The sequence below is a fragment of the Aedes aegypti genome, chromosome 3, assembly GCF_002204515.2.
Source record: "Aedes aegypti strain LVP_AGWG chromosome 3, AaegL5.0 Primary Assembly, whole genome shotgun sequence".
In the NCBI taxonomy this organism is placed as follows: domain Eukaryota; kingdom Metazoa; phylum Arthropoda; class Insecta; order Diptera; family Culicidae; genus Aedes; species Aedes aegypti.
This window is the reverse complement of record NC_035109.1, coordinates 378,416,796-378,430,195: the sequence shown is the minus strand read 5'-3', so window position 1 is coordinate 378,430,195 and position 13,400 is coordinate 378,416,796. Positions and strand designations below refer to the sequence as shown.

General features: G+C 35.8%; 1 protein-coding gene across 1 annotated transcript in view; it reads left to right on the top strand.

Annotated features, from left to right (window-relative positions):
- Window positions 1-13,400, top strand: part of LOC5567476 (tetraspanin-2A) — a 213,543-nt gene that overhangs the window by 184,597 nt on the left and 15,546 nt on the right. The window contains exon 4 of the mRNA XM_001657431.2: window positions 10,536-10,721. Coding sequence (XP_001657481.2) covers window positions 10,536-10,721 — 186 coding nt within the window. The remainder of the gene's footprint in view (window positions 1-10,535; window positions 10,722-13,400) is intronic.

The window sequence follows — 13,400 nt, the reverse complement described above, 5'->3', positions numbered from 1 at the left end:
TTAAAACTTTTAGCATCAATACCTTCAAAATTAAATTTACAAAAAATTTGTAGAACATCAAATTTGTCTAAAATCAAAACAAGTTTTAGTTAAAAGTAATTTATTCCAAATTTTTCCTCATTTTGCTAAAAATTTCAACTTTGTTTGACCATAACTTCATGATTACTCAACCGATTCCAAATTTTTTTACATGCTTTTGAAGCTATTTTAATTGTTTTCAAACTGTTCATACAACACATTTCACTAAATAAATGTCTTGAGCAAGTTATTCAGCAAAAACTGCACAAAAACATGATTTTTTAACGAAAAATGCCAGTTTTTCCAAATTTTTGCCAGTTAAATATTATCTCTGAAGCTGAAACTGGTTTTTCTCATTTGTTAAACCTTTGAGAAGGACTTTGCAACAATTTTTAAATAATTTTGAAACAAAACTATGTTTTCATATGTTGAAAAATATATGCTCTATTCAACTCGTAATAAAGGAAATATGCTTTCTAAATTTAAGTTTTATAGAAAAAATGCAATTTCTGGCAAAAAAAAAACTTAAATAATCAAAAGAAATTTGATTTTTTCATTAAAAAATCATGTTTTTGGATAGTTTTTGGTGTAAAACTTGGGCAAAACCATTTTTTAGAAAAATGTGTTATATGAACAGTTTGAAAACAACTAAGTTCGCTTCAAAACCATGCAAAAAGATTCGGAATCGATTGAGTATTCAAGAAGTTATGGTCCAAATAATTTGAAATTTTTAGTGAAATGAGTAAAAATTTGTATAAAAGTATTTTAAACTATGACTAGTTTTGATTTTAGACAAATTTGATGTTCTACAAAGTTTTCATAAATTTAATTTTGAAGATAATGATGCTAAAAGATTCGAAATTGGTTGGAAAACAACAAAGTTGTGTTTACTTCACTGAAGGTAATTTTTTATAACTTTAAAATTCACCTTCAAGACGCGTGCGCCACCTCTAAATATAAATATTTTTGGCTCAGATTTTGAGGTTTCTCTTTTAATGTGATTTAAATTCAGTAGAGCACACGAATTTTTGGTTTTGAGAACTTTTGAAAAATAAGCCGCACCCTACTTTACAGCTAGCTGGCGTACGAGGGGTCCATCAATTTGAGAAAACAGAAAGGACCACCCTTAAGTTTTATCGAAAACTAGCGATCTAACGATGGGTGCCGATGGCGGCTTGGTTTCAGCGAGAATTGCTCATTCCCAGGCATTGCAGAATTCGCTCTCATTTGAGTATGAAGCACGATCAAAGCAAGCAAAGAAAAACATCCCATCTGTTGCGCTCCACGATCGTCATTGTACCGCAAGGTGTAACAAGTCTGATAAATGGAAGCAGCGAGCGAGAGCCCCAAACAGAGAGCGATGATAAAATCCATTTTTCTCGCTTGTTTACCGTTGGGGATAGGTGTTTTTCTCTACTGGCACAATAAACAATCCACGAACTTCCAATAGCAATAGTGTACCCCAGGCTTGGAGCATGTTTAGAGGGGTTTTATCATGCACTACTATCCCCCCAATCTGATCAAAGTTGTAGCAGTATACGATAAACAGTCTCTCATAATGTGCAGCATGTTATGATAGTTACAGAGAGCGATACGTGAGAGATTCTCTCAATTTTCTCAGGATTCAATCCCTGCTCATTCCAAAAAAAAAAAAAAACAAACGCTTGCATGCGAGCGCTTGTTTCATGATAAAAACAGGAACAAATCAAACGGATCGAATTGCACGATTAAATCGCCTTGCTGATAAATATTATACTTTACATAAAGTTTTCGCATTGTTTTACTCAAAGAAACTTTATGAGTTAAAAAATGCGAAAACTTTATGTAAATTATAAAATTTATCAGTAAGGTGATATTAATCGTGCAATTTGATCCGTTTGATTTGTTCCTGTTTTTATCATGAAACAAGCGCTCGCCATACCTGCAAAGGCGTGCACGCAAGCGTTTAACAACGATGAAAACAAAACTTTGATAGTGTTGGCACAAAAGCTATCAGTAATTTTTATTAATTTTGTTTTCATTACCTTCTACAGTGATTTGACACTATCACCAATCGATCAAGTTTTTCACATGAGCAAATGCCTGGTTACTTTGATTTATACTCTTTGGTCTCAGTGGCTAACAAGGGAATCCCAATACCGATACCCAAATACTTATGACCAAAACTCATTGAAGAACCATGATTTTAAAACACTCCTTAAAAAGCCTTAAAACAACTTACGAATGTCTGTTAACCACCTGAACAATACCGAATTCCTGGACTTCTGAAAATCTCTTAAGAGCCCTCAAAAACTTCGTCAAAGAAACTTTATTAAAAAGCTTTCATAAATATTTTTGAGTACCCTTAAAACCCCTTTATAAATTTTAAAAGTCAATTGTAAACACATTGATTATGTTTCGAACACCTCCAAACCTGTTAAGGACCTACTACAATCTAGTTAACATTGCCAAATAATTACTAGCAATAAAAATAAGTTTTTTTGTTTCTGTCGAACGTCATTTCATCGCGGTCCATTTTGATTAAAGTTAAACGAACTGTGAACGCACAAACTAGGGCACGAACAACGTTCAGTTAATAAGAGTGTAAGAAGCATATTTTTGTGGATTGTTTGAACAAAATTAAGTCCAGAAAGATACTTTTATTGTTCGATAACACTACTAATGTGAATAATAATGCAAATGTGTATTGAAATGGTGTCAAAAAAGACTGTCCGGAATTACGAGTCAGTGATCTCATTTCTGGACATCATATGGAAAATCTACTTTGAACAAGTGTAAATGGTTTTTTTTAGATAAAATAAGAGAATAGTAGAATAATATTCATAAACAGCGTTGTAAGTTATCAGAAGATGGGCCAGTGCAAAATTAATTGTGTATTTTTCTTCGGTATCAGAATCAAGCCGCACGTAAATAAGCTTAAACTACACGCGCTTCAGATCTGGTAGTTAAAACACTAATAATAGTTACGTTTTGATCTTTGTGGCATTATAGGAAGAATACATACATCGAATTGATGCAAGAAAGATATTTAAAAAGTTTGTGTGGTTTTCTTGTAAAAATATATAAATATTTCACATTATATTAAAGGTGTCCGGATTTCGATCCAAGAGTGTCTGGATTTAAATACATCTTTGTTTTGAGTGTCCGGATTTACAAACAAGATAAACTCCAATATTTCATAGATTTACATGTAAAAATCATAAAAAAAATCCAGAAAATTGCATCACTTCCATGAAGATCTGAAGTATAAGCATGTGGCGAATGATAAAACTTTAAGAAAATTCTTAATGAACATATAAGAATCGCAGTTTGAACATTCATGTCGTTTTTAGCGTCCGGGTATTGATGCAGCACGATAGTCATGAAAACCCACTTTTACTATAATTCTAACACCATACCTAGTAAGCGAGAGTTGACTGTATAAATTTTTACAGACTTTGGAAATTTTAACAATCATTGGCACACGAGCCATAATTTGATTCCATTTACCCACCTGCATTCACACAACACGCATGACATTTATCGTTCATGACAGATAATGAGTCACGAAAGAGAGAAAAGAAAGTCTGCTTGTCGCCGATTACTGTGTGTCACCACTTGTAACATTCGCTGACACGCTCTCATTCTGACCAAGAAACAGAAGCGAATATTTTTCATTTTCTATGCTTTGTTTGTAATCAAAAGAGTGTTTGATAAACCAATAGATTATAATAAGGCTACTTATGGTTGCATTTTCAGAAAACATAAAAATTATTACTAATTTTAGGCAAAACGTAAATCTCCCGAATGACTCTATATTGTTGTTTTACCAAGCGAGAGAGTCAATATTAATATTCATAGGGCTCTCCGATTGCGAAGTGCCACGAATTATTACACATTCTGACCTTTGACATCACATGTGAATTCCTGTTAACCACTTGAACAGTACCCAATATTTCAGGAACTCCTGAAAACATCTTGAGAACCCTCGAAAACATCTTCAAAACATTTTACTTAAAAGCTTTCGGTTATATTTTAGAGTGCCCTAAAATTCATTGCGAAACTCTTAAAAATTATTGGAAACACATTTGTTTTCCTCTGGCTTTCTCGATACTCTAACGTCTTGAAACTGTTATAGATTCTTGGGAACTACTTGAAAAACTTTTGAAAACTCTAGGGAGGCTGTGTATCAGGCGTAAGGAAAGGCATATTATAATGGGGTGCACGATGTTAGGCATAAATACGTTAGGCATAAGGACGTTAGGCATTAGTACGAAAGGCATAAATACGATAGGCATAATGGACGTTTGCCATAATGGATGTTTGGCATAATGGACATTAGGCATAATGGACGATAGGCATAATTTCCAAAATGAAAAATGAAATTATAGGAGAAGGTTTCGACCGTGATTGTTTTTAAATTATTATTGTTTTATGGCTATATCGGTCATGCGACTCAAAGGTAAAGGGAGTCTATAGAAGTAAATGATGGAAACGAATAGGTGTATAGGCGTCGCAAGGGAGCGACAAGATTGAAATTTAATTAGGTGGTGAAAATTGAGCAAGCCATTTTAAAGTCAGTAAGCATCGAAGCGTCCTGTATTTTGCCTAGCTTCTCTACTGGAAAAGGGTTGGCTCAAAGCTTTGAGCTTTGCTACCAACACAGGCAAAATACAGGAGGCTTCAATGTACTCATATACTGACGGCAATCAACCGAACGGTTCTATCGATCGCTCAATTTTCACCACCTAATTAAATTTCAATCTTGTCGCTCCCTTGCGACGCCTATACACCTATTCGTTTCCATCATTTACTTCTATAGACTCCCTTAACCTTTGAGTCGCATGACCGATATAGCCATAAAACAATAATAATTGAAAAATGAAATTGTTTGTACGAAAAGTGAGCTGACTTTTTTGGTAATTGTGGAGGGCTTCAAGGATCAAACATGTGTCCTTCGAAATGCGATTGGCTTGCAGTCGTCCCATAGTTGTGAATCCTTTGAAGTCAATTTCTAGGACAAAACTTGAGCATGAAAATGCTATAAATTGCCTTTATTAGCTATGCGGTAACTTCAGTGACCATAGAGCCATACTAAATGTATTTTGATTCGGTTCCAAGTCGATCCAGCATCTTTGGCCATGAAGTATAATCGTGCTCATGTATCGTGTACACATGAGAATGCAAAATAGCCGCTTTGGTTAATAACTGTGGAAGTGTTCCTAGAAGACTAGGCTAAGAACCTGGATTGGGTCGTAATTCCAAGAATAAGGACGACGCTGTAACTGCTACTCATCTTTTGAATTTGGTTTTACACATATTATTGGCAAATTTTTCATTAGAGATTATCCCTTCTTTAAATTGAAGGCTGTTCTTTATAGTTATACTGACGGCAAAATTATTGGAGTTTGTGCTCCAAATGTTTTAATCACCAAATTTTTTAGAAACATGAATGTTGCTAGTATCCAATCTACGAAGTATACCGTAACTACGCTAACGCTAACGCTAACGCTAAATGTTTTAATCACCAAATTTTTCTTCTTTTATAATTAAACTGTTCTTTCGAGACATACTTATTCAGTAATTAATGTCATTATTGCTCTTAATACTTCCATCATACATTTTCCCTTCTTTGAATAATAGGCTATTCTTTATACATATACGGTTAATTAAATGACTGGAAGAAAGGGACCTGTTTCCAATAATATGCTGTTTTGTGGATTCTTGCTGTTCTAATAGTTATTGGAATTGTATATGTAAATATTTCCATTAAAAAATGCACGCCAAGCTAAATGCTAAATACTATGCTATGTTAAATTAGAGCTTGACTATTAAATATACTTTAAAATAAATTTTACTTTTCAAACTCGACGAATTTCAAATATTTACAAGGTGCTTTTGGCAATGTTTACATATGTGGCTGATAAAAATTGTTTAAAAATCATTGAAAATTGTTGGCAGAAGAGGCAAAAGAAATGTTTTCACTACATTAAATTGGGAAGGCTCGGAGTACGAACGTAACGCTTTTTTTGGCGTTACACTACCAGAATAGATAATGTCGCCTATCATAACATGAATTTTTGGCATGACACTAGATTGTTGTCTTCAAGTTAAACATTCGCATTATACAGTTAAACCTCCATGAGTCGATGTTCCATTACTCGATATCGACTCATGGAACCATACTAAAAATCAAATTTCATGGTTACTATGATAGTCCCCTCAAACAGCTTCCCATAGCATTGCTGTTCCATGACTCGATATTTCCATGAGTCGATGGTCCCTTCAATATCGACTCATGGAGGGTTGACTGTAAGTACTAATGATTATATGCAAGATTTCCCTTCTTTAGAATTAACGTAATTATTTATAAGATATATAACGGCCTTCCTTAGCCGAGTGGTTAGAGTCCGCGGCAACTGCTGAAAGTGTCTAAGTTTGATTCCCGGTCGGTCCAGAATCTTTTCGTAATGGAAATTTCCTTGATTTCCCTGGGCATAGAGTATCAATACAAAAATGGCAACTTTGGCAAAGAAAGCTCTCAGTTAATTACTATATAAGTGCTCATTGAACACTAAGCTGAGAAGCAGGCTCTGTCACAGTGAAGACGTAAATGCCAAGAAGAAGAAGAAGAAAATATATAACAAACAATGTCATATACTCATCAAACTAAACATCTCTAGAAAAAAATAACACTAGCCCATCGCAAATATAAATTGATACTTACAATAGTTCATTGCGCTGGACTTTAGAATGATAGCAATGACCATGATAACAATCTTCTTCCATATCTTGCGATAATGGATTTATTGTCAAATTTTATAACACCGAAAATAGTTAGTTTTAATCAACTTATTTACAAATTAACCCAATGGGGCATAGAACGCGCAGCTATTCAGCATGACCATGCTGAGGGTCGTGGGTTCGAATCCTGCTGGTCGAGGATCTTTTCGTAAAGGAAATTTTCTCGATTCTCAGGGCATCAGAGTATCTTCGTACCTGTCACACGATATACACATGCAAAAATGGTCAATCGGCAAAGAAAGCTCTCAGTTAATAACTGTGGAAGTGCTCATAAGAACACTAATCTGAGAAGCAGGCTTTGTCCCAGTTGGGACGTAACGCCAGGAAGAAGAAGAAGAAGAGCAAATTAACCCACCCCATCGTAACGCTTCTTGTATGCATTTTTCACTATTTTTTATGAGCTGTTACATGTTAAGGACACCCATCCACTCCCAGAGTTTTGAATGGCACACACGCAAGTTATTTCATGCCAAACGTCCATTATGCCTAACGTATTTTATGCCTAACATCCATTATGCCTAATGTCTTTATGCCTAACGTCCATTATGCCTAACATACTTATGCCTAACGTCTTTATGCCTAACGTCTTTATGCCTAATGGTGTATACTCATTATAATGATGGAAGAATGGAAGCGTAGAGAACCGGTTTCTTGTCCGTCTCTGGCTTTGGCGATTGCTATGAGTGAATAGATAAATTTTGGACAAACATTTGAATTTGACCCAAAACCTCTTGAGCCTTTTTTTTTAAAACGTTGCTTTTGATCCCTTCTTAGCCCGCCCACGCAAACTAACACCACTATCAGAAAGGTTGGTGTTAGCTCTTCCGGATAGTGGTATTAGTGAGCGCGATCGATTTGAATTGGGTTCAACAGCGTCTTGCAAAGCCAATGTTTACCAATGTCGATGTGCTCTTTTGAAATGTTTGTCAAGAATTGTGATAATTAAGAGTGAAAAAATAGAAGCAAGTGCAAGATAACAACTACGAAGTTCGAGGAAAGCGACGGGTCTGGGATTGAACGTATGACCTACTGCTTATGAAGCACAAATGGTAGCCATTAGACCACCAACTCTGTTAGTTCTTACAATTGATTTTGATTCATAGAATAACTAAAGCATCTATGACATAAGTTGTCTATCGACCTCGTCTAACGAGATAAGGTCGAAGGAGCAAAGGGTCGAAGGAAAAAGATGTTTGAAAGGACAAAATATATAAGGTCAACACGCAGCTTTTGACCAATGGAAAATTTCGCACGAGTCATTTTCGACCTGTTTGTCTGCCGTCCCTTTGTCCCTAAACTGCCAGCGATGGGAACATCCTGCGCTTTTTTTTTTTGGATCTGCTTATCAGACAAATTTTCTGCCCGCAATGGAACCACTCGTTATTCGAGCACAATATAATTTTATTTTCCCTTTGAAAGGGTAAGACATTTGTCGGAAAATCAATTCCGAATCAAACGGTCGAATCCAGATGACCACGCTGAACGGATCCATTGTTGACGTTACCAAAAGTGGGATAGCCAGTTGACCGTTAGTAATTTGAGGGTAGACCAAGCAGGAGCGCTGTCCTGAAAATGAGAGTCGTATCTGTCGTCATTGAACGTCGTTCTCTGTGTTGATTCATGGGGACCAATTTCCGTTTGACTGGTTGAATTATGTCATCAAACGATGCAGTTGTTCCGTCTGCAGTCCCCCAAAACAGGCAAACGGATCTGTTTCGGAGGATGATATATGGAGCAGTTCCAGCTTAAAACGTAAATCGCGTTAGCAAATTGATGATATCTTTATTTGAATTCAAATTAAAATTTCACGCAAAATTTCCTTTCAAGTTTTTACTTTTTTGTCTATCTCCAACCGTTTTTAAGTTATTGAGAGTTTAAGAATAAGTCACACATATTTTAATATGCTGGGCTATTTTGAATGCCATTTCTATCTTAAAATATAAGCAAAAGTGTTGGCTGTCTAGAATTTAAAAATAATCGAAATTGAGTGTTCTGTGTAATATTATGTGTAATCCAACATTGCTTTGCCATGATTTTTTTAAGTGTATTTTGATCAAATGCACCGTTTTTGACTTTAAAATTTTCAATTTATTTTAAACCTATTACTTGATAGGCCCTATCCAAAACGTAGTCAAGGAAATTAAACAAAATTTTCATGGCTAATGTCATATCGGATAGCAACTCTATACACGCACAAAGTTTCATTAGGTTTAGAAACAGTCAGTCTGAGAACACCATTCATTTTTTTTTGTGTGTTTCAAGCTGGAAATGCCCTAAGCCAAGTTGTTGATTGAGAGTGTTAGTGATTAGCACTAACTTAAATAATGGCAATTTTATCCATCTCGGATCCTATGCCTTCATTTGTTTGAAACAAATTCAATTATCTGTAAATGTATTTATTTCATGATTCTACTTATACCCTTTTTTGTGCAAAGCTAAGCCTATTGGCTCTTAATAAATAGAATCGAATCCTTTGCCATGAACCTTAGGGGGGAGGAGGATTTGGGGTTGCTTTATCGGTCTGTTTCGGTTCAATTGAGCTCAGTTAGTCTGTTGAGATAGAAACCGGCTGAAGAGGAAAAATTCGCAAAAGAACCAAAGGAATGTGTGTGCATGTGATTGCCATATAACAGGACGACAACAAAAGGATCCTCCTCGGTGCCTTCTCGAAACCGAAAAGAGCTTAAGCCGACGACGACGATGATGATGACGTTGAAATGAGGTTGGGTTCTTACGTTTTTTGCTGTGTACCAATTTTTCACACAAAGCAAACCAATCGTTGGGGTTATGCTGGAAAATAATCATGGGATTTGAAAGTAATCCTGTCTGAATGGGAATGGGATTGCCGAAGAGTGGGACCATGTACTTATCCGAAGCCTATCAAACAAGTCTGTTTTATTATGTGGGTCGATTGTAGTCATTGCTCTCGTAACAATGACTATTGTCTATCAATCATACAGTTTTCACCATGGCTATTGAATGCAACATTTTCCTTTGTATGAAGCCGGCCGGCTCAAGAACTACTTCTAATGATGCCTTGGAAAGCAATCACGCTGCTTCTAAAATCGTAAATATCAGAAAAAAATCTCTATCAAATCAGTACTCATCAGCCGTTTGCCTTCATCATTCTTCTTCTTCTTCTTCTTCTTCTTCTTCTTCTTCTACTACTTGGTACTAAGTCCTCTCTGGGACAGAGCCTACTACTCAGCTTAGTGTTCCTATGAGCACTTCAACAATTATTAACTGAAAGCTTTCTTTGTCAAAGTTGCCATTTTCGCATTTGTCCAAAAAAAGGATCCATATATCCAACAGGTTAGAAAATTCTGGGCAATCAGATATTTTTTGGTTCAGAAATATTCTTGAAAAAAATGATAGTCAAGCTAGACAACAATATTGTTCAAAAATTGATGGGTATAGTTCAGTGAAAAGTTAGAAAACTCTACCAAAGAGCTGATAAATATTTTAAATTGTATTTTTCTTTTCAAGCTCAATAAAAATGATTCACAATGATTTTCTGTGCTCTTTTTTCTTGTAGAAATTAATTATTTTATGTATCCAATTTCTAAGTGCCATCGAAAAGACTTCAAAATAGTCCATACGATTTTTTTTATTTTACCAACACATGCAGTTAAGGCATACAAATCAACGCGGATTCGATTAAGTTTTGTTTTTCTGATCTGGAAACTGCACCGTGCCTACTAATTGTTTGCCTCTATTCTTCCCGTCCCACACAGATCGGATGCTGCGGAGCCGATGGGCCCAATGACTATATGGTGCTGCGTCAACCCCTGCCCCTCGAGTGCCGCGACACCGTCACCGGAAACGCCTTCTTCCACGGATGCGTCGACGAGCTGACCTGGTTCCTGGAAGACAAATCCATCTGGGCTGCCATCATGGCCATGGTGCTGTCGGCCATTCACGTAAGTTCCCTTCTTATTTTTTATTTGTGTTGCTGTGATTTTATCCTCCGCGATTAAGGTGCAAAACTTTACCAATACCGGTTGCAAATTGCGGTCGGTAGCCCTGTGGAACCGATTTGAATAATGCTGGGTGCTGTTGGGAAAAACCTTCCACTGAATGATGAAGCAGTTTCGATGGCATCAACACGGAACAGTGAGAAAGGTTTTCCGCATGTGCGATTCGAAGCATGTGGTTTTTCTTTCTGCCAAGAAAGCTCATTTTCACCGGAAGTGGAGAGCGTTGAGACCCGAGTTGGAGAGATGGTTTGGGTGGTAATTTGAATTGTTAATTTCTGCACGCACTCGGCGCCGCTTGGGTTTATGCTTTATGAGGAAATGTTGCGCTCGTTGAACTTTGCTGTTGATGGCTCGAGGGAGTGAAAAGACGATTTTCTTTGGGAGTGATGGGAAGGACTTAAAGGACTTGGTTTTCTGTGCTACAATCTAAAACTTAGTTTTAATATTTCCATGGATAATTTTTCAATTAAATGCCTTAAAATATGCTCAAAGGAAAAACTACAAAATTTCCGGCATGATATTTTTTCTTCGAGCTTTCTACATTTAATCCTTTAGAAATTTTCGTTGATATTAAACCGAACGTCAGGAAAGCTCCCAGAAATCCCCTTATATAGATACAAGTCACATATTCTTCAGAGGATACTTCCAACGATTAACTTTTAGAGAGCTTCTAGAAATTCCTACATATATCCCTCCAGAAAGCCCACAAGAAACTGTAACATTTTTATAAAAAGTAGAACAGTTACAGTTTGAGTTGCTACAGGAATTCTTCCAAATTTTCCTACCGATATTTATTCAAAGATTTTTCCAGAGAATAGCCCAGAAATTCATGCAAAGCTTACTCCACGGGTTTGATGAGTATTTTTTCACTGTTTTTTTTACAGTTATATTTAATTTGTGGATTCCAACAAAATTGTAGCACAAATAACAAATTTTGTTTTGTTTTTGTTAGAATCACTTGGAATTGATGGAGGAAAATATAACATAATTAAAACAATATCAGTTAAAATAACGAAGGCTATTTCAAATTTGTTTCAATTCAAAAAGTAATTGTGAAACTATTTGTTGTGAAAAATTGAAAAAAATTCTTATAACAAATTTGGTTATAATTGAGTTATGAAGAATAACAAAATGAGTAATATTTTTATTTGATTTGAAACATAATGAGTATCAATTTTGCTTCAATTTTGTTAAGTGTAAATGATATTGTGTTATAATTTTTGTTATTTTAATCACTAACCAGCCAAAATTATAACATACTTTGTTACAGAAACGCGCTAACTGAGTAACAAACCATGTTACAACCAACCCCCTGAAGAAAGCGCTAGTTCTTGAAGCCTACCACCATCTGTGTGGCGCTAGTGCTGGAGTAAACAAATTTAGGCTTTGCCCTCATCAAACCCCGTGCGGAAGCGACAAATATCGTATGAGAAAAACATTATACTATTGATAATCGTTTTTCGCTGTGCCTAATAAAATGTGGCTAAATTATCTAGCAATTACAGAAAAACTGGATAAAGTAACACGCACTCAACACCAGATTGATAGGTAAAATATGAATGTCGCATTCGAAAACGAGTGTGTCTCGTGCCTAAATCGGTACTTTTGGACGAGGTGTCAAATCAGCACCATCTCCAGCACCAAATTTTTGGCTTTACTTCAGTTGTTCGTGGATGACAGCCGTTTCAGTCCTGTGGTTACAACCCTGTTGTAATCCACTGGTCGGGTACATTTGCATGTATTTTTTCACTAATATTCCCTAAAAAATATTTTCCAGTGAATCTTTAAGAAATTGATTTACCCTTTAATACTCAGACGAGTTCTCCAGTAGTTCAAGGACCTTCAAAGGAACCTTCAATATTCCTCCAGGTATCCTTGCAAGATCCCTCTAAAAAACTTCTGTTGTATATTATTTAGGTATTTCTCCAGAACTTTTAACGGAGCTCTATAATAAATTCATGAATCTATGACATTTGGTCGAAATACATTTGGTCGAATGACATTTAGTCGAATGACGTTTGGTCGAAAGTACATTTGGTCGAATGGACATTTCGTCGAAAGGACATTTGGTCGAAAAGGTTTAGTTGCAACAGAAAGCGAATGATTTTGGTTCGAACCGACATTTCGTAGTCGAATCTAAATAGTATGCAAACAAAATGTTACATTTAGTTTATCGTCGAGAGTAGCACTTTGTTGCTCATACAAGATTGATTGAATAATTGAAAAAGTATCAGCCATTTTACCAATGCGATTAGCAACATTTTATTATTCAATTTGATGGACGCTCGCCCAACATATTGATCCACCTCTTGCGTTTTTGACGTTCCATGCTGCTTTTTCATTCAGGCATGTTCTGCGATTCGAGATAGACGGAGATGAACCAGCCAAGGGCTGAAAATCTCCCTAATAAAGATAAATAATAATAATAATTCGAGATAAGCTGACCTCAGATGGAAGCAAGCCAACTTTTGTCGCCTCAGTCAATTCGTCTTCTCTGACTCGAAATATTGAATTAGCAAAATTTTCATTTTTAATAATTCAAAGCTTCTACTGCAAACTCTGTTATTCACCGAGGTTATCAACACTGTCAGAAAAGCCATATATTTGCTTGAGGAATGTTAT